The sequence below is a fragment of the Kryptolebias marmoratus genome, linkage group LG20 (assembly GCF_001649575.2).
Source record: "Kryptolebias marmoratus isolate JLee-2015 linkage group LG20, ASM164957v2, whole genome shotgun sequence".
NCBI classification, from domain to species: domain Eukaryota; kingdom Metazoa; phylum Chordata; class Actinopteri; order Cyprinodontiformes; family Rivulidae; genus Kryptolebias; species Kryptolebias marmoratus.
In genome coordinates, this window is record NC_051449.1 from 5,689,778 (window position 1) to 5,711,401 (window position 21,624).

At 37.7% G+C, this 21,624-nt stretch overlaps 2 protein-coding genes across 8 annotated transcripts in view; one reads left to right on the forward strand and one right to left on the reverse strand.

Annotated features, from left to right (window-relative positions):
- Window positions 1-10,830, reverse strand: part of LOC108232983 (guanine nucleotide exchange factor VAV3) — a 52,999-nt gene extending 42,169 nt beyond the window's left edge. For 2 of the 6 annotated variants that reach the window (XM_025004825.2, XM_025004824.2), the window contains exons 1-5: window positions 10,338-10,769; window positions 6,091-6,207; window positions 1,695-1,753; window positions 1,082-1,147; window positions 381-498 (exon numbers count right to left, since the gene is read on the reverse strand). In XM_025004825.2, coding sequence (XP_024860593.1) covers window positions 381-498; window positions 1,082-1,147; window positions 1,695-1,753; window positions 6,091-6,207; window positions 10,338-10,541 — 564 coding nt within the window. In that variant the 5' untranslated portion in view covers window positions 10,542-10,769. Of the gene's footprint in view, window positions 1-380; window positions 499-1,081; window positions 1,148-1,694; window positions 1,754-6,090; window positions 6,208-10,337 lie in introns of all 6 variants that reach the window. The other 4 variants (XM_037982078.1, XM_017411150.3, XM_025004826.2 and 1 more) reach the window with 4 other exon arrangements.
- Window positions 10,831-12,994: 2,164 nt separating this feature from the next.
- On the forward strand, window positions 12,995-21,420 carry dcaf8 (DDB1 and CUL4 associated factor 8). Of its 2 annotated transcripts, none has more exons than XM_017411131.3 (13): window positions 12,995-13,257; window positions 13,742-13,815; window positions 13,910-14,005; window positions 14,241-14,887; window positions 15,173-15,313; window positions 15,496-15,590; window positions 16,476-16,586; window positions 16,702-16,832; window positions 17,081-17,188; window positions 17,329-17,459; window positions 18,003-18,122; window positions 18,617-18,733; window positions 19,328-21,420. In XM_017411131.3, exons 2-13 carry the CDS (start codon window positions 13,779-13,781, stop codon window positions 19,433-19,435), a joined length of 1,842 nt encoding a protein of 613 aa, XP_017266620.1. In that variant the 5' UTR covers window positions 12,995-13,257; window positions 13,742-13,778; the 3' UTR covers window positions 19,436-21,420. The 2 variants fall into 2 exon arrangements, with proteins under 2 accessions (XP_017266620.1, XP_017266621.1); XM_017411132.3 differs by having other exon boundaries at window positions 13,003-13,044.
- Window positions 21,421-21,624: the final 204 nt, after the last annotated feature.

Below are 21,624 nucleotides of genomic sequence, written 5' to 3' on the forward strand. Positions count from 1 at the left end.
TTCTTTCCAACCAGTTTATATTTAGTTGTCATCCTGTTGAGCGTCATAACGTCACTGCCCTGCAACACGCACTGCTGAGACACTGATAGCACAGCTTGAAACAAATGCGTTGGTTCATCCTGTTATTAAGTAAAGTAAAAAAAATCCCCATCTACAAACGAGGTGCTTCCAGCAGTTTGAGAAAAATGGACTTAGGATGAAATATAGACTTGTGTTGGTTTACACTTTCTCAAAAAAGCCACTGAAAAAGATGACACACTGTATGTGGGCTCGTCTCTTCTCTGTTTAGTTTCAGTAACTAAAAGTATTGAAAGGTTGACAATAACATCATGCCAGCTGAAGTTATTTAGTGTGTGTGTGTGTGTGACTCATTGTATTACCAGTGTCGGATGCTGTTCCGTCTTCATGAGGTCTTCGTAGATCTCTCCTCCTGCATTCTGTTCTTCCAGCCCGTAGACTGCCGCATACAGGTCGTCCTCATCCTCAGGGACATTCTCACTATCACACACACAATTAATTTACAGCACGCAAATCAGCCGTCACAAGTAAGTTCTTTCAGTTGCCTCAATTTAAGTTTTAAATTAGTCAGTTTCACAGACGCGCTAAATTTTGTTAACTGTTTCAGCAGAAACAATTCAGTATAAAAGGGGCTTATATTTCTTTCTTTTTCAAAGTAAATAAAAAATAATTCACTGCTTATAACCTAAACAGATTTCATTTTGAAAAAATTAGATACTTCCACAACTCAAGCACTGTTGGAAGAAAACATGATTTGAAACATTAATGTTGCAAAACCAAAAACGCAAACATTGCTTTTGTCGCGTTTTATTGTTCTGCATCTGTCACGATATCAACAGCGCCCATTCAGAACCGTGATGCAGAGGGTATACAAGCGTTCAGCAAAAACTGTGTCAAATTAGTCATATGTTTCCTCTGACAAAAACAAAGAACTCAGCCAAGACTTTTACAAAAACACGTAGCCGTCCAGACCTCTGGAGATCATGGATGCTGAGAGAACCAGCTCTGCATCACGTTCTCTCAGCATCAGGAAAGGGCCTGCAGAGAGAAGGCTGATACGTACTCAATCAAGTCTGCCAGGTTGTTGTAGATGTCCTCGTTTTTTAGGCTCTCCTCCATCGGAAATGGCCTGACAGTAACAGCAAAACTTCAGTCAGTCATCAGAATAATAGACAGAAACTATTTAGACATTAAACAAATGCTTCTTTTTAAACCGGAACAAGAGAATAAGTCCTGCAAAACTAAATTGTGCAAATTTAGCAGAAAAAAAAGGGTTTCAAGCTGCATATGCCTCACTTTATTAAAAAAAAACGATCAGTAATAAGCTAAAGTCTGATTAATAAGCATAAACTTTTCAAATTCATAAAATTTAATACTGTAGTTATTTGTGGTTGCGTTACTCTGAAAAAAAAAACACCCTCAAATTATTCAAGTAGAAAATTTACATTTGGATATTTATCTTTTTGTTTTTTTGGTCATTTCTGATAATAAAGCAAACATTTGTGCTCAACTGGAAACTCACACCTGACTTGTGGTTGGACTTGTGGCTTCAGTGTCAGTAAAGTGTGGCGGAGTAAGAGGTGGTGATGAAGAATATGTGAAGCAAAGGTGCAAGCAGACAGTGGTTTAAGGGTCTTTTCTGTTCGAAGGATACCATTTTATTGAAGACAACTTACTTAAATCCTCCTTGTTGAGCAACTGCCGTGTAGGAGAGCTTGGAAAGTGTGTCCATAACCTGGTGAAACAAAGTTAATAATAATTAATAATAATTTCAAGAGATAGGGTGTTTATAAGACAAAGACTTATATAAATATATACAAATATGGCAGGCATGCCTAACATCAATAAAAATCCATCGTTTGATCACCTTAAACTCAGATGGATGTAAAGATGTGTTTTTATGCATACTGTTGTTTTTTGACTTTGTATGCTTGTAAGTTCAGAAGACATTTCATAAACAAAATCAGCTATCAGGGCTGTGGTTGAGGATTTCTGCTTGACTCTACAAATCATCTCCAGAAGAGAGAGTCAGACGGCCCGTATGTTTTCTGTGGAACACTGAAGGATCTAATCCTGACTACTTTCAGCCACCGCTGCACCGTGAGGAGACGTGGAAATAAGAAGTTGGCGAGCTTGGCAACAGCAGATCAGGGGCTGCATGGGGTTCAGTGTCTTGTCCTAAAACACTTTGAGATACGCTGGGAGACGCAGGCAAACGACCGGCTGTCTGATTAACAGATGGTCAAACTTCTTTCTGCTCTCTTTGTCCAAATAAATTCCAAAGTTTGAGACTCTGTCAGAAGTATTTCAACTAATCTGCATCAATTGAAATAACTGTGTTGTGAAGATTTGTTCTCAATATTGCAAATTTATTGGGCAGATCAACTAATTCAGCAATTGTAATTATTAATCTGTTAGTGTTAGCATGCAGCTTCCATTGCATTTACACTAGATACCATATGAGAAATAATGCTATTCATACTGGCAATGGATGGAAATAAACCTTTTCACGTCACAATTTATTTGATTTGGATTTTTAAAAAAAAATTCTCCTTGATAAAAAGTCTAAATGTTCATGCAGTGGATTTAAATTTGCTGACACGGTTCAAAAAAAGATTGCTGCTGGGGTTAGATAACAGCCTGTCTGTGTGCAGTTTATCTCCTCTTCCTGTGTGAGTAAGAGCTGTGGCTTTGACTCACCCAGGTGTTCTTCTGTGAGACTCGTTTGGAACAAGAAAGTCTAGCTGTAAGGCTGACAAAAACCTTTGCATCAGAGATAACTGAAAGTTTTCTTTTCCTCAAGTACAATACATATATTCTCTAAATGTATGATAGTTTAACTTGTCTGCAGTGTAACGTTATGTACTTTATGCTGTAACACTCACTCTGTAGCATTTTATTACAAGCAGACACTCAAAACAGACACTGCAAGTCTGGAAGGTCAAAATTTCCACTCCAGTTGCTGAAATAAATAGATTTCTTCTTTGAGGCCAGACTGTCATAAATGATTTGATCTCTGAGGTATTTTATGCAAAAAAAAAAGAAGATGTTGCCATAATCTGTGTAATTCTAATGTGGCGGTACATTACAATCATAACCACTGATAAAAAACAGTAAAGGTTTAGGTCACTGTATGCAGGACTCAGCTGTTTTTCAAAAACTAGTGCTAAGAAATACAGAAATCAAAGTGAAATATTATCTTTTTTTTTTTAATTGTGAAGAACCAATATGAAAACACTTCCGTTAACCACACGTTTTCTCAAATTTGAAGAACTGAAAAATGTCAGCTTTTTGCACTTTTTGACTTGTCTGAGTAAACCTGCATTAGGGCACATATGCTTGTCCAACCACCTTGGTTGTCATTATCTTAAATCTTCAGAACATTGCAAGACTGTGAAAGCCATCAAACGCTTGTCTGTTACCCTGCAAATGTCAAACCCAGCCACTTACTGTAATTAACTTAGCTTCAGTTCTGATAATAAGAAACTGTAAATGAACTCCACTTGTTTCAGCTATGCACAAGTTCATTTTAAAACCCTGAAACTAAACAAACTCTGCATCAGCTTGCTTGAGTTTACTCTTAATGCAGTTTATGAGTTTCCAGGTATCAATGACACAAGGAGTGTCTTGTTTCAAAGTTTTGGTTGCTAAAAGAACCCTGCATGCTATAAACATGCAGAGAGTACAGGATGCTGTCCAGGTTATCTACTTGATCAGCAAATATGCTTTATATAGATTTACAGACTTCAGATCGCCTCACAAACTGCTGCTACTTTTGTAGGCAGAGGTGGAAAAAGTGAACTTGTGTCAAAACCACAGTTTAACATAAAGTTATATTAAAACAAACACTTTCAATGTTTGATATAAAAGAAGCTTGGGGCAACTTAAAGAATTTCAGTAAGCAATTTTTCATTTTCCCCTAAATATGAAGTTACAAAACAGCAGCCGGTAAATAAGAAAAATGTTTATTTATCTTTGTGCGAATATTGAACATATCATTAATATAACAGCCAGTTGTGCTTTATTGATCAGTACAAAGACCAAAAGTGTAAAATCAATGAGAGACAAAAGTTAAATAAATTTATATCTAAAAACTATTTTGGACAACATTATTTTTGTCTTTTTTTATGCTAAGCTAAACAAAGAGACACTAATGCTACTTCAGTATATTTACTAAGCCATAACATCTTACCAATATAAGACAAAAAGTACATTTCACTTAAAAATAAACGATTAACATATTGGGTATCAAAAAGCAATAAGGAAGTTATTTTTTTTCTGTTGAAATAGGAATAAAAAAACACATTTTGCCTTTTCACTTCACACTGTTTGCCTCCAGCCTCCTCCATGCAGTCATAATGTCCGCCTGCAGTGAAGCCTGCAGTAACTCCGCAGAGGAATGTAGGTTAGAGAACTCTCATTAGATATTCAGCGGACTAATGCTCAGTCTATGAGCACAGTTGGCACAACTCAACCCCAAGTGGATTAGACGAGCTGAGATTTAAGATGTTCCCTTATGAATGTTTGTTCAAAATAAGGAGGAGATTGACAATTTCTTCCTCAGCTGTACAAGCTTTCTTGGGGACAATCCAACCCAATCACCCTGTTCAACCTGCATGCAGCTCATACTTTTATGATGAATGACAATCTTTTCCCTCTAGAAAGCTTGTTTTTTATGGTGGATAACCCTTGAACATGACTGAGATTATGCAGTTCAGCTTGGATGTACGGTACATATTTGCAGGCAGCACCTCCCCTGTGGGATTATCAGCAGCGGCCAGATTAACTGGAAGCTTCTTTAGAAGACAACAAACTGAACTGATAGAAAAGAAAGTCTGCCGTAGAAATTCACACACAGCTCACTGAGAGTTCTGAAACACTTGTGTCTGTTTTCTGCGTTGAAGTGAATTTTTTATTGTATAACCTGCCTGTTTAAAAATAAATTGACATATTAGTTACAGCAAATCTGATTTTTTTTTCTGCTCTAAAATATTGAGGCACTTTATATGATAACTTAAAATTATATGTAAAAACATGATTTGAGTCAATGCAAATTATTCAGATGCCATACATAATAACAAATGTTTAAAATGTAGCATAGAGTGGATTGGCTCGAAGTGATCAACATGATGAGCTGAGATAAAGTTAACTTCACTAAGTAAAAATTAGGAACAAGGCTGCTCCAAGTGACTCTGTTTCCTTCAGATGGGTTAGTGTTGGCTCCTGTGCTGTGAGCAACAGATTAGTAAGGCAGAAAGCCCTACTAACCCACTGACCTGGTCATGCTGTGTAGGTGCACACACCAAAACCAACTTCAACAATAACACAGCAACATAAAGAAGAAAGATAATTTCTTTCAGAAAGGCAACCGTCAGAATTCAAGGTCAGAGAATAAAAGCTATTGTATGATTTAAAGACAATTAAACTTCTGTTTGGCTTTATATAAAACAATCTAAAGACATGAAAGGTACTTTAAGATAGGACATGTAAATGTATTAATAGTTTCTTATAATCTATTACTGCAAAATCATTGCTGGAATGACTACAGCTCAAATCATAGCCTAATTTCTCTATTCTTTAGAGATTTTCATATAACTGTTGGACATAATCTCCTAAAATATGGCTGAGATAAAAGTTTTAACAGTATTCTGTTTTGTTTTGTTTATTTGTATGATAAGAGTTTTTGAAAAGCCTTGTTTTACATCTAACACAGCTTGTCAGTGGAAAGAGAGAAAATTTAGACTTCTCTCATGAAGACAGTTATCCATGAGATACTAGACACGAGTGAAACTAATAAAGTATAGAGCAAGCAATCAAAAACACACAAACCCAAGAAGCAAAACCAACAATAAAACACACACAGTGTGAGTAGCTTTAAAATATAATGAGTTAAAATCCAAAACTGAACAATGCTCTCTTGACTGAAGAAACACACTTTTATAAATCACTGTGGCTACGGAAGGCATGTAAATGAAGAAAAGTGAGACAAAATGAAAACCTCCTTATCATACCTGAAATGAACAATGCAGTGACAGAAAACTAGAGTGATGAATAATGTTACGCCTGACGTACCTTTCCAAAGTCTCGAACATCAAAGAGATCAAAAGCATCAAATAAGTCACTTTTCTTCATCCCAAAAACGTCACAGCAACAATTCAGGAAAGTCCGGATGTTCTTCAAACACAAGAACTGCAATGGAAAAAAAAAAAAAATTAACTCCAGTGATTCTATGAAGCAGCTCTTAAAGTCATTAATGCTCATTTTTTATATCAATGTTATATATAAACTGAAAACTGATCATATTTCTGTTCACAAATTACACTCACTGAAGTCCTGTGCCTAAGTTGTAAAAATAAAATTCCTGAGTTACTTAACTTTTTAACGCTACTTTGATTTGACTGTCCAACAATTAAAAAAGGAAACATTGTACTTTGTGTTGAACATAATCTGACAATTTCAGTTACTTCATGAGTTTGGACTTTTGCAAACAAACATCACTTTTAGTGTTTTAAATTATATTCTTTTCTCTTACAGCGCTGAATTTTTAAATAAAATGAAATAAAAAATTTTACATTATGCATGACATTTAACTTAGAACTTACATACTGAGAAATTAAGACAACTTTCTCAAAATGTGGGTGAAAGAAGCTGTGATGCATTTATAGATTTTAGAGGGAAGTTTGTGGTTTCCATTTTTATTGAGGACGTGATGAATTTCTCCCCTCTGTTAACCCCACATTGGTAGTGTTTGTTAATACTCATCAAATTGAAAAAGTAATTTTGCTTCATATGTTTCATTTTTTAATTGTTCTCAATCTGTTTAAAAATTTTAATAATTTTACTTCCATATAAGACAGTATTGGTGTTTTGAGTCTTATCCAGATCTTCTACAGTTTCCTGGTGTCTGTCAGCATACAGCAGATCCATTCGTGTTACTTGAAAGATATATATATATATAGCTGTCTCATTTCTGATGGATGCAAGGGGACATGCGCGTCCATATATAGAGATAAAAGAATCATTTGATAAGTAATGAGTTTTGTAAATCTGGTATATTTTTGTATATCTGTGTGCAAAATACTGCTTAAAACACAATCCATAAGTAAACATAAATTATCAAGTTTCAAAGAATATTTACGTTGTACAACCATAACGTAATCAAAAACTAAATTTCACTAAAAACTAATAACCTAATTAACATTTTACCAAATTCCATAAATATTTTAAGTTCAGTCAAATAAACTGAGATTTATATTCTTTATGTAGAAGCTGACAGAGTAAAAACAAACACAAATTGAACTTAAAAAACTAAACCTATGCAGTTAAAAACATCTTCTGGGATTCAGACGGACAAACCAATTAGAATAGCAAACATTAAATCTGGATTTACATTATGAGGAAATCACAGAGAAAATGATGCCGATCTTACAAAAGTATTGTGTTTATAATAGTGAAGGTGAGACACAAGTCCTGGAAATTGAAAGTGAAGAATAGACGTTTAGTCCTGTGAAATGAAACCATCTGCTGTCTTGTGTTTAGGTGTCACTTCTTATATGAATGCATGTTTCTGGAGCTGCAGTCACAAAGGTCTCAGAGAGAGAGAGTCTATGGCTTTCCTTTAGAATTCAAGGTTGGAAGTCAGACTTTAATGGGGGCTACATATTTGTTTTGTGTTGTGAAAAAAAAAGCTGTAATCAACCGTCCCAATATAAGTTGGTTTTTCAAGCACAAGTAAAACAATGACTCATCTAGAAAGTGATTATGTGACAAACTGCAGCAAAAACTTGACTTTTATACAGATTCTTGAGAACAGATAGACTTCTTTTTATCTCGTCAGCTCATCGTGGCGACGCCTGTAATCAGTCCCACCGCCCCCTGGGGCCCTGTTAGTCTGCAGAGGAAGTGCCTGAACATGATGGTTTTGCACCAGCAGCAGCAGCAGCAGCCTCATATTTCTGAATCGAGTCACAACGTTGATGCACACGTGCTTTTTCTCATCTTGGTAGAACAAGACACATCATCTCCGGACTCAAATTATCTATCAAAATATGTATGTCTTGGTATTTTATTGTTATGATTAAGTTATTTAATTTAGAAGCCTTTATATACTATCAGCAGGAGATTTTTTCAGTATTTTTTTTTTACCAATTGTCCTTTAAGGAGCAAAATGCAGAATAAAGATTTGGTACAAATTTACTAATAATCTATAGATTAGAATTTGCATCAAGGTTCAAAACGTTTGGCGGAACATGCCATGTTTTGGTGGGAGCACAGCGGGTTCTTGTCCTCCGGGTTATTCCCTTCAAGCCTCTGTTCCATTACTAAGATCATAGCTTAGCGGAGGACAATGAAAATGCCATTTACAAATCTGGAGCTCACTGACACACATGCCTTTCTTGATCGCACTCATATGGCCTACAGCTGCAGGCCATGGGACTCCACTGTTCTGTTCTGTCTGTTGTGCTCTAGACTTGCTTTCCTTGTCTGTAAAGAAGATAAAAGACAAGAAGAGTCCACTGACGGAGCTCATACTGACTGACCTCTGCAATTCATAAACCATAATCTGGTCATGTAAGCATAAACTTACCACTTAAAAAAAGAAGTCATATCAAATAAAAGCCTTTAATTTTTTGGCAGGAATCTGTGGTGATATGTCATTCAAAAACATGACCTGTAAAAACTAACTATTCTTAGAAAATTGCTCATGCAATTTACATTTTCGTCTTTCTATGGTGTCCAAAGTGAGGGTCCTTTACTTGTACTGGGCTGTCATAGTTTCAGAAAGGCACAGAAAGATGTAATCTCCTGTGATGTTGCTTGTGCATGCGTGGTGCACAGGAAGCCTTGCTTAAACAGACGTTTAAAAATATTAGCCTCAATTACATCTATGTTGAGCGACTGTGCTTCGTTTTGTTTTAGTTCATGAAATTATTTACGAGGAATAAGTGACTTTAACCTAACCGAAGTACAAACAAAAATGTAAAAAGTGCTGTTCTCAAGGAAACAAAAAAAGGTCCCCTAATGTCTAATGATATTAGATATTCGGCTTCAAATTCTTTCCCAAACTGTAAGTTTCCTGACCAACGGGCGGATCAAAGTCAGGATTTTATCAGACCTCTCCAGTGGGAAGAGTTACTGGAGTTTCTCACTGATATACTCGTGTGAGAAACTCCAATTAGTAATTTTGGGAGTTAAAATAAATAAATGAAAGCACTAAAAATGGACACACATTTTATATCTTCCTAAGCAGGCTGATGAACAGTTTTCTCAAAAGTTACTTTGAGAGTTTGGTTGGAGAGACTCTTTGGCAAACAGCCTCAGCGGTTTCTGGACTCTAATAGACACTAAAAACTGCTGGATTATTTTGATAACTCAATAGCTGGGTTGAAGATGTTAAGTCATAAATTGGATGGGTTTTACCAAATAGTGGGCCAAAAGGTTTGACCCAGTAGTTGGGTCAGACGAGCCATGTCATGCTTTACAGTCTGCAATTTAAAGTCAGAAGTTGACCTAATGGAACCTGATTAAACCTTTGCTTTAGGATGTCATACTTAAAGGTTAGATGGTTAAAATAACTTATAGGAGATAAGGTTGGCTTCCTAAAATAGTATTAGTTGGGGCTAGCTAGCCGACATTAATAGCAGTTAGTATCAACGAGCTCAACTTAACTCAGTTTAACTTTTTAGTAGCTGTAATTCAACAAATTAGTCATTTTACCCGAATGTTTGGGTTGAAAACTTAACCAAATAGTCTGGGTCAAACTAATAACTCAATCCTGTTAATTTCAAACTACCCAGGGTTGGCTCGGTCCAAATGTGACCCAGCACTGGGTTACAAATCGGGTTGATTTTAATCCAGCAGTTTTTAGCCTGTCACAGGTGCAAACCTTCACAATTTATGGGTCTGATCAAAAATCAAAGCAAAAGAGAAAGTAAAAAAAATTAACCTGAACATTTTTAACAGTGCTCGCAGGCTTCTGAGTACTTTTTTTGAGTGGAAATTTAAAAAAATAAATAAATAAAAAAAGCTACATGTGCCAACATGTCCCTTGCAAATGGAAATTTTGTTTGTGCCTGTTTTGTTGATCTTCATCTTTTTCAAACCAGATACCATAAATCCTTGGTTAGTGTAAAAGAGCTATTACAAGATCACTTGTTTATGCAAAAACACCTAACCCAGACTGCTTGACCCGAGTGTTTTCCTAATATAACCTAAGATAATAAATTGCCATTAGTTTGAGTCGCCGGACTGTGGAGGTTTAATCTCTGTTTTGCTTTTAATGCCCCGTTTTGTACAAGATCCGAAATGGCCCGGTGTACCTGTGACATCTGCGGCCTGAGGTTGATCTCCTTCAGGTTGATGGTGTCGGGCTTGAGGTTGTTCAGCAGCTGGCACAGCAGGACCCCGTCCCGCAGGGTCTGCGCCAGGTCGAACACCTGCGCCGTGTCCGCCGTCACCCGGTGGTTCGCCGGCAGGACGTTGCAGCCGATCAGCCACATCGCACACTGCCTCCAGTACTCCATCTGCACTCGGCAGGGGTGGGGGGAGAGATGTAAACAGCTGGTCGGGGGCAAAAAAAATTAAAAAAATTAAAAACTTGGAGCCTGTTTCAGGTCTGCGCTGCTTTGTGAGCTGCGCGCTGCGCACCAAACTCCAGCATCGCCTCTGGGGGACGACAGAGCCGCTGCAGCTTAATGAAGGCAGCATGCACACATGATGTGAAACCCCCCTCAGTCTGACTAAACTTCCCCTTCCTACTTCTGGCAAATTTTCACAGAGGTCGTGTAAAACATCCCCCTGAACCGAGTTAAACCGCACAATTTAACGAAACAAGTGCTGCAAAAATCTTTCATCTGAGACGCTTCTTGTTTAGTTGGCACATCAGAAAGGTGCTGAATTATTGCCTGAGGCTGTTTATTTCTCCAAAGATAGTGTAAAAACAATGATCATTTACAGGATTTCAAGTAATTCCAACTAATCAGTTTGATGTAAAAAAAAAGTAAAGGCAATAACCATCATATTTCAAGAACCAGCTTTATGTTACCTGTTTAATCCCTTATTTAGTTTAGCAATCTATATTATTCCTCAAGTAACAAATACAGTATTAGTAACTTGTTGGTAATGATCTTTTTAAAGGTAATCATTGCAAAGAATAAAATCAAACATAAAAACGTTATCCCAAACTAGCCTATTTCAGATGGTGAAGTTTGAAATCATTTACTCCAGCAGTTTTCCAAATATATTGAATGCAAATTTGAAATGCGGGTCTGCACTCAATGTAAACACAGCATATGTGGAAGCTTGAGTCACGTGACTGACCTACAGCAAAGATAAACAGGTATGACAGGTAAGTTTAACATTTGACCTATTTTAAATAACTTTGGCAGTTTCCGTAAAGAAACAAAGACATATTGTAGTCTGCTTTAGGTCACAATTTTTGCTGACAATTTTTTTTTTATTTTATGGTCACATAACCACTGTTATAAGAAAACTATAGTGCAGATTTTGGTTCTTACTTTATTTTTATTTGTTCAGTCGTTATGACTTTGCAATGAGTACCTTTAAGATAATCAGCCAAAGATTTAAAACCACAAAGAGTATATATATATTAACCTTGTAAGTTAATAAACCTAAACTCAATGGACTTTTAGCAAACGCTGAAAGGAATTGACTGTAAGATTTACATTAAAATACTGGCAGTAAGGTTGCCAGCCAGTTACTGTTCTTTTTACTGTAACTGAATTGCTAGTCTTACTGTAAATAAATTACAGTAAGAACTGTATTTTTAATCATTTTACAGTAATTTACCAAATGTAATTTTGTCCTTCTTTACAGTATTTCACCAGATTTATAATTTTTTGAGTTTTGAGTCAGTCTATCTTACGGAGTGTATAGGACAGCTCTTTTTAGTCTGTGACTATCATGCAACAGTTTACTGTTTCCCTCCTTGTTTCTCATTCACAGCTAATCTTCCATCTGGACTATGTGAAGGTGACTAATCTTTGTGGCATGTTTGATAATAAGCTGCCATCTTTATGTTGCACTGTCATGAGATGGAGAGAGAGATGTAAGAGGGGCAAAAGGGAAAGCCATTGTTCCGTAACAATCGGTGATGGTAAGCCTCAGTTATAAACACAGGAAGGAAGATCCCATCATGCCACACTGGAAGTGAGGCAGCCAGATGTTTCTGTAGACTCTGATCAGGTTCATGAACTTCAACATGCAAGAAAAAGTAACAGTGAGCTGGGAAAGTTTCTGTCTTCTTGACTTCAGTGCAATAAATAAATAAAAAGCAAGACAATGACAAATAATCTTACAGTTTAAATAACAATTCCCAAATGATGCTGTTTCAAGCTTCAAAGAATTTTACCTAAAAAACGGGAGGACTGTAACAAACAATTGAACAAATTTCTGTGTATTTGTTCACATGCTTAGAAGATTGTTGATGAAATATTTGAAAAAAATACTGGGTAAATGCAAAGGTAACGCCATTTTTGAAGTAAAGAGTTCTAAGGAAAATCAGTCTTTGTTTATGAGCTGAGGGAGTCGTTTAACTGGCTAAAGAGCATTTTTTGCTCCTAGAGTTCTGCTTTTTTTGTATTTGACATTTTTAGGGAGTTTGAGCTTCGAAAGTCATTCAGAGCCCACACTGGATTTTTGCAGAAAATGCAAACTCTCTAGTTTACATATTGTTTTATTTTGCTTTAGGAATGTTTCTTTCAACTATTGATATAATGAAGGAAAAATAACACAGAATGAGTTTTCGTTGAACAGTTTAAACCCATTATTATTATTATTATTATTATTATTATTATTATTATTATTATTATTATTATTATTATTATTATTATTATTATTATAATATATTGATGTTGTTGTTGTTGCTGCATTCGAGCTAACTTCCGATTTGACATAAATAAAAGTATGAAACGGGAGAGCACGACACCGGAAATAGAACTACAAAAAAAAAAAAAAAAAGAAGAAGACGCTGGACCGTCAAAACATAAACAGAGCAGACAACCTTGTGTGAGCGCAGCTAGCTCGGATTGTACTCTGACTTTTACAAAGAAAAAAACAGAAAGCTTTATGCACGCCCTCCCAATGTCGAGTGTTTCCCGTCAGAGAAGTCCTAGTCGAGGCACTTAGCTCCTTTGCTAAGTAGTGAGGTGGAGAAAACAAATCTGCAATAAAGATTAGGACTAAACTAAGAAGTACGCCTCGTCGGGCCTTCGAGTAGAGGTAACGCTAGCCTTGCTAGTTAGCGAGTGAAAGCAACAGTGCTGTGTATTTTGACGAGCAGCTTGTTCGGCAGAACTTACCAGCTGTGTTTTAGTTTCGGTATTTGTTAGCCGCACATGCTAGGTAGCTTTAACTCTCCACAATAACAGCGTCACGCAGACGAACAGACGCGGGGTTTTAAGAGGACAGTGTTGGACAACCACAAAGAAAACAGTCGGGCCTCTGAGTCGGCTAGCAGGAGAGTTAGTTTATGACTCCAGAAGCAACGATGTAAATCTCAAAATATTAGCATGACAGCCAGTTTAAAAGCTAGCTAGCTGCTTATGCCTTGGTACTAAGTGCGAACTCTGCATGTTAATAAATTGCAAGGTTTTATGTCATCTTGTTTTGGCACAGTGACTGCTCACTTTGTGCACTCGTGTGGTTGGTCAGTAAGTGAACTTAATATTGTTGTGTGTGTGTGTGTGTGTGTGTAACCCTACAGTTTCTACCTCAGGACGACACAGGACTAAGGAGACGGAATGGCTGAGAATGACAGCAAATCCACTGTGCTTAATGGTGAGGTTTCAGTGCTGGCTACTGTAGCTAAAAAAAAGTTTTATGGTGTTTTAAATTTGAGTGATCATCATAGGAAATGTTTGGGGTTTATTAGGTGGCACTGAAGACAAGGAGCCTGGAGAAGATCAGCATAAAGAGGAAGATGCCTCTGGAAGCAAAGAGGGACAAACACAGTCTTCCTCACAAGACGGTAAACCTGTTTTTGTTGTTGCAATTATAACACCACAGGTGTTTAAAACTGTTGAAACCAAAGTTTTTAAATTATTATTAAATAAAATATAATAAGCTCTATTATGATCTTGTGCATTTTTGTGTGTTTTGCATATTTTAATTTCAGTGATGGTTTGCCTTATCATGAAAATACTTTTATCTTAACTCTCCCAGTGAGACAGTGTTAACATCCTGCCCTTTCCCTTATTCTGTAGCTCCCAAAGAAACAGCGGAGGCGTCTGGAGACAAACCTGTGCCAGGAGTGGAGGGGGAGACTAGGACAAACAGAGAGGGAGACGAGGACGAAGATACAGACAGCATGGATGGCAGCGGACTGTATTCTCTAACTGAGGATGGTGAACGAGAGAGTGAGGGAGGGAGACGAGAGAGAGCCAAAGAGAAAGACGGCGAGAAAAGGGCAGCTCGAAAGAGAAACAGACCAGGTGGTGGCACCAACCACTCCTCTAGCTCAGATGATGATGACGACGACGATGATGAAGAGGAGCAGAAGGATGACGATGACGACGACGATGATGAGGCTATGGAGTCATGGCTGGGAGCAGAGCTCCATGACCTGCACGGCCCTGTGTGGCAGGCAGTACCCTCGCTGCGCTCCAGAGAGATCGGCAGGAACTCCCACCAGTTTGTCAGGCGTGTGTGTGGTGCCCGTGGCCTCGTGCAGAGGCTGGAGCTCCAGGGTCGCTTAGAGCGGCACGCAGGTTGTGTCAACACGTTGCACTTCAACCCCTCTGGCACACGCCTGGCGTCCGGCAGCGACGACCTGCGAGTGGTGATCTGGGACTGGGCCGTCCGTCGTGCTGAGCTCGAGTTTGACAGTGGACACAAGAGTAACGTCTTTCAGGTGAGGGAGGGTAGAGGGCAGCAACTGATGATCACTTTAATCATTTTCTTTCCTTAGTTAAATATTCAAATTGTGCAGCTGTTTTAGTTTTGGAAACATTTCAGGGATTTGACCTGATTACAAGTCAAGGTTTTCCCATCTATGAGGAAATAAACAGGTAATAATGAAAATTAAATAGCTGTATATTAATGTGGAGTTATGCAAACCGATAAAAGAGAAGCGATTTAAAGTAATTTGTAATAATGAAGTTAAGATGCGTCTTCTCCCTGTCCTTGCTTCACGCAGGCGAAGTTTCTGCCTCACAGCGGGGACTCCACCTTGGCCATGTGTGCTCGTGATGGTCAGATCAGGGTGGCTGAGCTCTCTGCCACGCAGCGGTGCAAAAACACAAAACGGGTAGCACAGCATAAAGGAGCAGCACACAAGGTGAGTGTTTGTGAAAGTCTGCTTGCTCAAAACTTCGAAAATGTGCTAAATGATCTACAGCAATTGTTTTAAAACACTGTGCAGTCTTGGTCAGCAGTCTTTAGGCTTTCTGAAGGCATGAGGGGTAACTCAGAATTTTCGCACAGTACCGTAGAGTCTCATGAGTTTTTCTTTTCTAACAGCTGGCTCTGGAGCCAGACTCGCCCTGTTCGTTTCTGTCAGCTGGAGAAGATGCTGTGGTGTTTGGTATCGACCTGCGTTTGGATCGTCCTGCCAAGTAAGTCATTGCATGTTGAATACTTTAGGTTTGAATGTGATGAAGAAAGAAAAAGAAAAACAAAAGTCTTTGTATGGCAGGACTGGAGGTCAAAATAGATAACACTTATTTAAATTTGTTACAGACTTATAATTATTATCTATGATTTTTTTTAAGAACTCAACAATCTTATTTACATACTGTTTTCTTAAAAAAAAAATCTGTTTTGAATCTATTGTCTTGTTTATGCAAAGCCTGGGTACTTTTAAGTTGCATTTGAAAGCCTATTTTCTTACGTAAATGCAGCTGAAATCATTCGAAAATGTAGTTGGAAAGTACTTTTTTAATTCTTAAATCTACTTTGCGTTGTACATTATATTATACCCCGGTGAACTCAAAGGATTCATTCTGTGTGTTCAGGTGCACCTATTAAACCTAACTAGGTTGTGACCGTTGCCTCCCGTTTATCTTTGATGAAATAAATGCAACTGCCATTTTGTTGTTGTTGCTTCACCCTTAGATTTGTCACATAACAAACCCATGTCCAGCTTTATATGGTTCAGTTATTTCTTAACTTATTTTTGATAAGAGATCTTTTTTTAGAAGAACTGAGAGATCAAAATTAAAACTCTGAAAAAAAATGTACCTTTTTATAGTTTGAGCTAGACTTTTCCCCTGACCTTAAAATGACTACCAGGGTTGTGAAAATCCTCTTAGTGTTAAAATTATCCGTTTGCCAAGCCCTAAGTGTTGTAAAATATCCAAGTTCCTCTTTGCCAGTACATATTAATACCAGTGTTGTTTTCTTCTGTTTTTTTTTTTTAATTTTATCTTCTTTTACAATTCCTTGCTGCAGCTAACACTTGTCTTTTGTTTTTGTTTCTGTTTCTTACGTCTGCATGGCAGCAAACTGGTGGTTGTGAAGGAAGGGGATAAAAAAGTTGGGCTCTACACCATCTTTGTCAATCCAGCCAAAACACACCAGTTTGCCGTGGGCGGGAGAGATCAGTATGTAAGGTATGAGCTCCGCTGCAGCTTTTAGTCTTTGTTATGCCGCTCTTAATGTCAGTGGAAAACCATGAATGTGACATTTTAACATTTGATCAGTTCTGTTTCATCTTACTTTCCTCAGGATCTATGACCAGAGGAAGATTAATGAAAATGACAACAATGGCGTACTGAAAAAGTTTTGTCCCTCACATCTGGTATCCAGCGAGTCGAAAACTAACATAACCTGCCTTGTGTACAGTCATGACGGCACAGGTACATTACCTGACACAGTTAATGGCATGCTTTAGAAAACATTTAAAACTGTGAGATCTCTAGTTGATGTTGACTTGGTGTATTGATTTAAAATGTCAAAACTCCTTCCTCTCATATGTCAGTGACTCAGATTGGTGTCACTTATTAAGCTGAGGTATCTAGTAGTCGAAAGTCCAGATCAGCTTCTGCCTTCATTGTGCTAAAGGAAGTCTGTTTTAAAACCTGTTTTACGTTTTCTGTCGTTTTAGAACTCCTGGCTAGTTATAATGATGAAGACATCTACCTGTTTGATGCGAACCATAGTGACGGGGCAGACTATCGCAGGAGATATAAGGGCCATCGCAATAATGCCACAGGTAGACATTATGTTCTTGTTACTTCAGTGAATCAGCGGTTTAAATTGGCCTTCACTCGTCAAACTTTAGAATAATAGTTGGTCAGTGTCGCTGTCATTTTGAGTTCTTGTTAAGCTCTCACACACTCTTCTGTTTTGCAGTAAAAGGCGTGAACTTCTACGGTCCGTGCAGTGAGTTTGTGGTCAGCGGCAGTGACTGTGGCCACATCTACCTGTGGGACAAGTACTCCGCTCGCATTGTCCAGTTCATGGAGGGAGACAGAGGAGGAGTGGTGAGTGGGAAAGGGCAGCAAACGGAATGTTTTAGCTCAAATCGCACATAATGTTTGGAAGCCTGAAGGTTTCAGGGGAGTTTCAGTGCACTGAGGCGAGGAAATGTCACATAAAAGGTTTATACTTATAACTTGGTTGAGGGGTTCTGTTGAAGAGGGGTGTTTATAAAAAACAGTAAAAGTTAGAAATGAGTAAATACTTTAAGACAGATTATGTATTTAAGATCTTTTCAATATTTTTAACACCCATATCTGTTTATTGTGACTCAGTTTTAAGTGTGTATATTTTAAAAAACATAAATATGATTATTTAAGCATTCAGAAATTTAGTAAAACTTAACTAAAAGGTGGACTGAGCGTGATTTCTCCTCAAACTATCTAAAACTGAGAGGAGGCTTATTGTCTGAATTGTTTTAAATGTTTGTTTCAGTTATTTTTATTTGCAAACTACTCAATTTTAGATTTAATTAGGGTTTTTGCATTGTTATATTATCTGTTGTAGATTAAAAAAACAAACCTTCTCATTACTTTTGGTTCTTCCAGGTGAATTGTCTGGAACCACACCCCCATCTGCCAGGTATGGCCACCAGTGGGTTGGACCATGACATCAAACTGTGGGCCCCCACAGCTGAAAGCCCCACAGGACTCAAGGGCCTAAAGGAGGTACTGATTCTTTTAAAAGGATTTTCTTCATTTAGGAGGTGATTGACTCACAAGTTTTACAGGCTTAAAGGATGTGACATTACAACTTATTGTAAGTTTACAAACTTTACCCCTCCTTTTTAGAAACAAAATGTTCCTAATGCAATGCAGTCTTTGTAAAGTTTAAAGGAAAAGGTAAACATTTTAAGTGCAAACTTTGAAGAGGGGAAAAAAAACAAAAAGTGGAGTTTTTTATTGATTCCCGTAGAAATATTTTAACTTCCGGTTAACTATCATACAAACACACATGGCCTGCTAAATTTAGCTTTGAGACATCACGTCAGGAAATAAATCAAAAGGAACGGACATGAAGGGTTTATCACAACTCAAAATGTTATTATTAAATGTGTCAAATATCTATTTGTGTTTATTTGAATTGTTTGACTTTTGTCTTAATTGCACCAGTTTAATTGTTTTTACTGGAGCAGCTCACCATTTTGTTGTGTTCCCTGAAGGTGATGAAGAAAAACAAGCGGGAGCGGGATGATGACAGCATGCGCCATGGCGACCAGTACGACACCCAGCTGCTGTGGTTCCTGATGAGACACATGAGGAACAGAAGACCACCGAGGGTGAGCTAATGAACATACGAATGTGCAAAAATACAGTTTCACTAAATTTAAAAAAATACCTTTTAGGAGTCTGTGTTGATTCATTTTAAGAGTCTCAACCGTACTGTAAAACCTCAGGGAAGGGGCTTTAAATCTGACTGGCTTGTGCTGTGAGGAACAGATAAAACAAGAAACAGTTTTGAGAAATAAATACATTGAAGATTGAGTTTAATATTTAAGCTGGTCTTAGCATCGCCTTGTGGAAGAAGATGAGACACTAATATGATTAAGTGTAGAAAAAAAACTTTCAGTCAAAAGATTTTTTTTTTTTGCTTTAATCCCTGTTTACAGCATAAAAAAGGTAAGAAATAATTCCACAAGCCATTTTAGGTCCATTGAAGGTTTTATGTTTGTTTAGGGGAACAAAGATGAGCTTTCAGTAAAGTATTAACTGAAAGAGGCCCTTCTTTTAAAGAAAATGTCAGCATTGTCTATTAATATATTTTGATTTTTACATAAAAATGTTAAGTTTCAGGATATTTTTTCAAACAGCTGGTTGAAAAAAATGATTGAGTAATATTTCTGACATTCGTGCTTTCCTCTGTGTCGACCCAGACTCGCCGTGAAGGAGCAGATGAAGACACCGACGAGTCCTGGAGCTCTCCAGACTCATCTGACGAAGAGGAAGGAGGCCCTGACCACGTCCAGTGCATGTCATCTTGAGTCACACACACATAAACATACCTACGTGCACACACACACACACACATACAGATATATACACACTTTATTGCCCTTGAATTGATGCACATGAGCAAGCATAACTGACACACTGGCACCCTCAGACACTGATGAGCCGCTGACTCTTTTACACACACACACAAACAGATACACATTTATGTAAACATACTGTTAAAGTGGAGCAACTGAGATGCTTGGCTCAGAGTTTCCCAGCGGTGGCGAGTGTGCAGCAAGAGGCTGCAGCACTTCCAGAATTCAGATTTTTATTTTTGATTTTTCTGAGAGATGTGAGCAGTTACTTCCCTATAAATCACTTGGAGGCCCCTGCTTGCCCACACATTGTTGACGTTCTCTGCATAGACCCGGGAAGACGTACTGTGACCTCCGATTTTAGGCAATCTGTAGTGAGCTTTAAACCACCAGCAGACCATCCATTCGAAGTTGGTACCACTCTTGCTCTGTGTGGATGAAGATGGGTGCAGCAGAGAGGAAGCGTATAGGCTGATATCCTCAAACCATCCCCCTAAAATCTGACTCCCTTTAAGATTTAAAGTGTGTGCAGGGAAGTTTAGAACGCCTCGCTGCTTTGCCCGTCTTTTTCTTTTAAGCAGCGTGAGAAACCAGTTGCATTTTTCACCTTTGAGTGTAGAGAACCCGTACATGCTGCATCACCCGACATGCCCCCCACTTCTCTTTCCATCATTACTGCGTGCACTTTGAATCAGGGATGCTTTAGTGTGGGACGCAGACAAAATGTGCACCGTTTTTGATGTCTGGGGGGGGAGACCTGTTGTATTTATCAGAAAATTCATAGTGCAGTTTTCTGTCTTGGTTTTGTTTTGTTTTTTGAGATGGGAGATATTTTGCACTCGAGTGTTTCTTGACTGAGGCGTGGCGGCTTCCTTTGCTTCCACCAACCTGTCTTCTGTTTTTACTTTTCTTCTTTTTCCTCCCTCTCTTGTTTCAAAAACTCATTTTTTTGACAGGAAATCTTCAGTTCAGCCCTTGGCAAACGTGAAAATTGACAGGTAGATGGTATTCAACTTGTGAATAGGAAATGACTAATTATCAGCTCTGTTGGGGAACTGTTTTTGTTTTTTGTTTTTTAAATGTCAGACCTGACCTGGATCAATCACATTTGAAACACTGCCTTTGAGCCAAGAAAGATCGGAGTAATCTGGTGTTTCCCTTACTTTGGATTATTCACTTTGTTGTTGCTTTTTTTGCCACAAGTCTAAAAGTCAAACCCATAAGACTGTTGGCAATGAAGGAAACAAATCCAAAATAAGTGACATTTTGGAGCCAAGGGCTTGAGCCAGGTTGGGTTTTGCATTCAGCACCTGACTCTTGTCTTTAATACTGGCTAAACGATGAGAACAGAGAGCAGCAGGGTCAATATGCTTGCTAGTTTTTTTGTTGTTGTGCGAGAGCGATAAAGTCCAGCTTTTCTCATTTTCTATGAGAACTGTAGTTAGATGAATTTATATGTACATATATAAATATATATTAGAACTGTAAAAAAATAGATGCTGTTTGACTTAAAAAGAAAAAAAAAAAGATGTCAAAACATTTGATTGGTATTGATGCAGAGATTTATATTCTATACTGTACATGGACAAAATACTTTTAAAATCCAGAGGGGGAAAAAAAAAAAGTTGTCCATTTCTGTTTGGGTTTTCTTTTTCTTGACATCCCTCTGTGATGAACAAACCAGCTGTCATTTCATATCTTACGATTTTGATTCTTCTTGTTTAAGAAGGAAAATAAAAACATGTTTCCTTTAAAGACCCTAATCCATAATTTGAAATAGTTGCACCCAGGTTGTTTTTTCCCCAGGATTCTTTGGCATCTCGCAGACATAACAATTAAGGCTTTTGATCAACTGTTTTTCCCACCACTGCCTAATATTCGTTCTACCAATTCAGTTGACAATATGTACAATTTGTGCAATAAACAAAAAGAATGCGCTTGATGTCGTCATTTATGGCCTCGATCTGGTCCGTTTGTGGTAACTTAAAATATGAAATAGTTCATCTGATTTACATTTTTTTGAGTTGGTTGGGGGGAAAAAATTAGAGAATCCAAAAGATTCATGAGTGTCTTTAAAATGTTAAACTTTGAGTCCTTGAAACAATGAATTCTGATTACTGACAGTACAAAAACATTCTGCT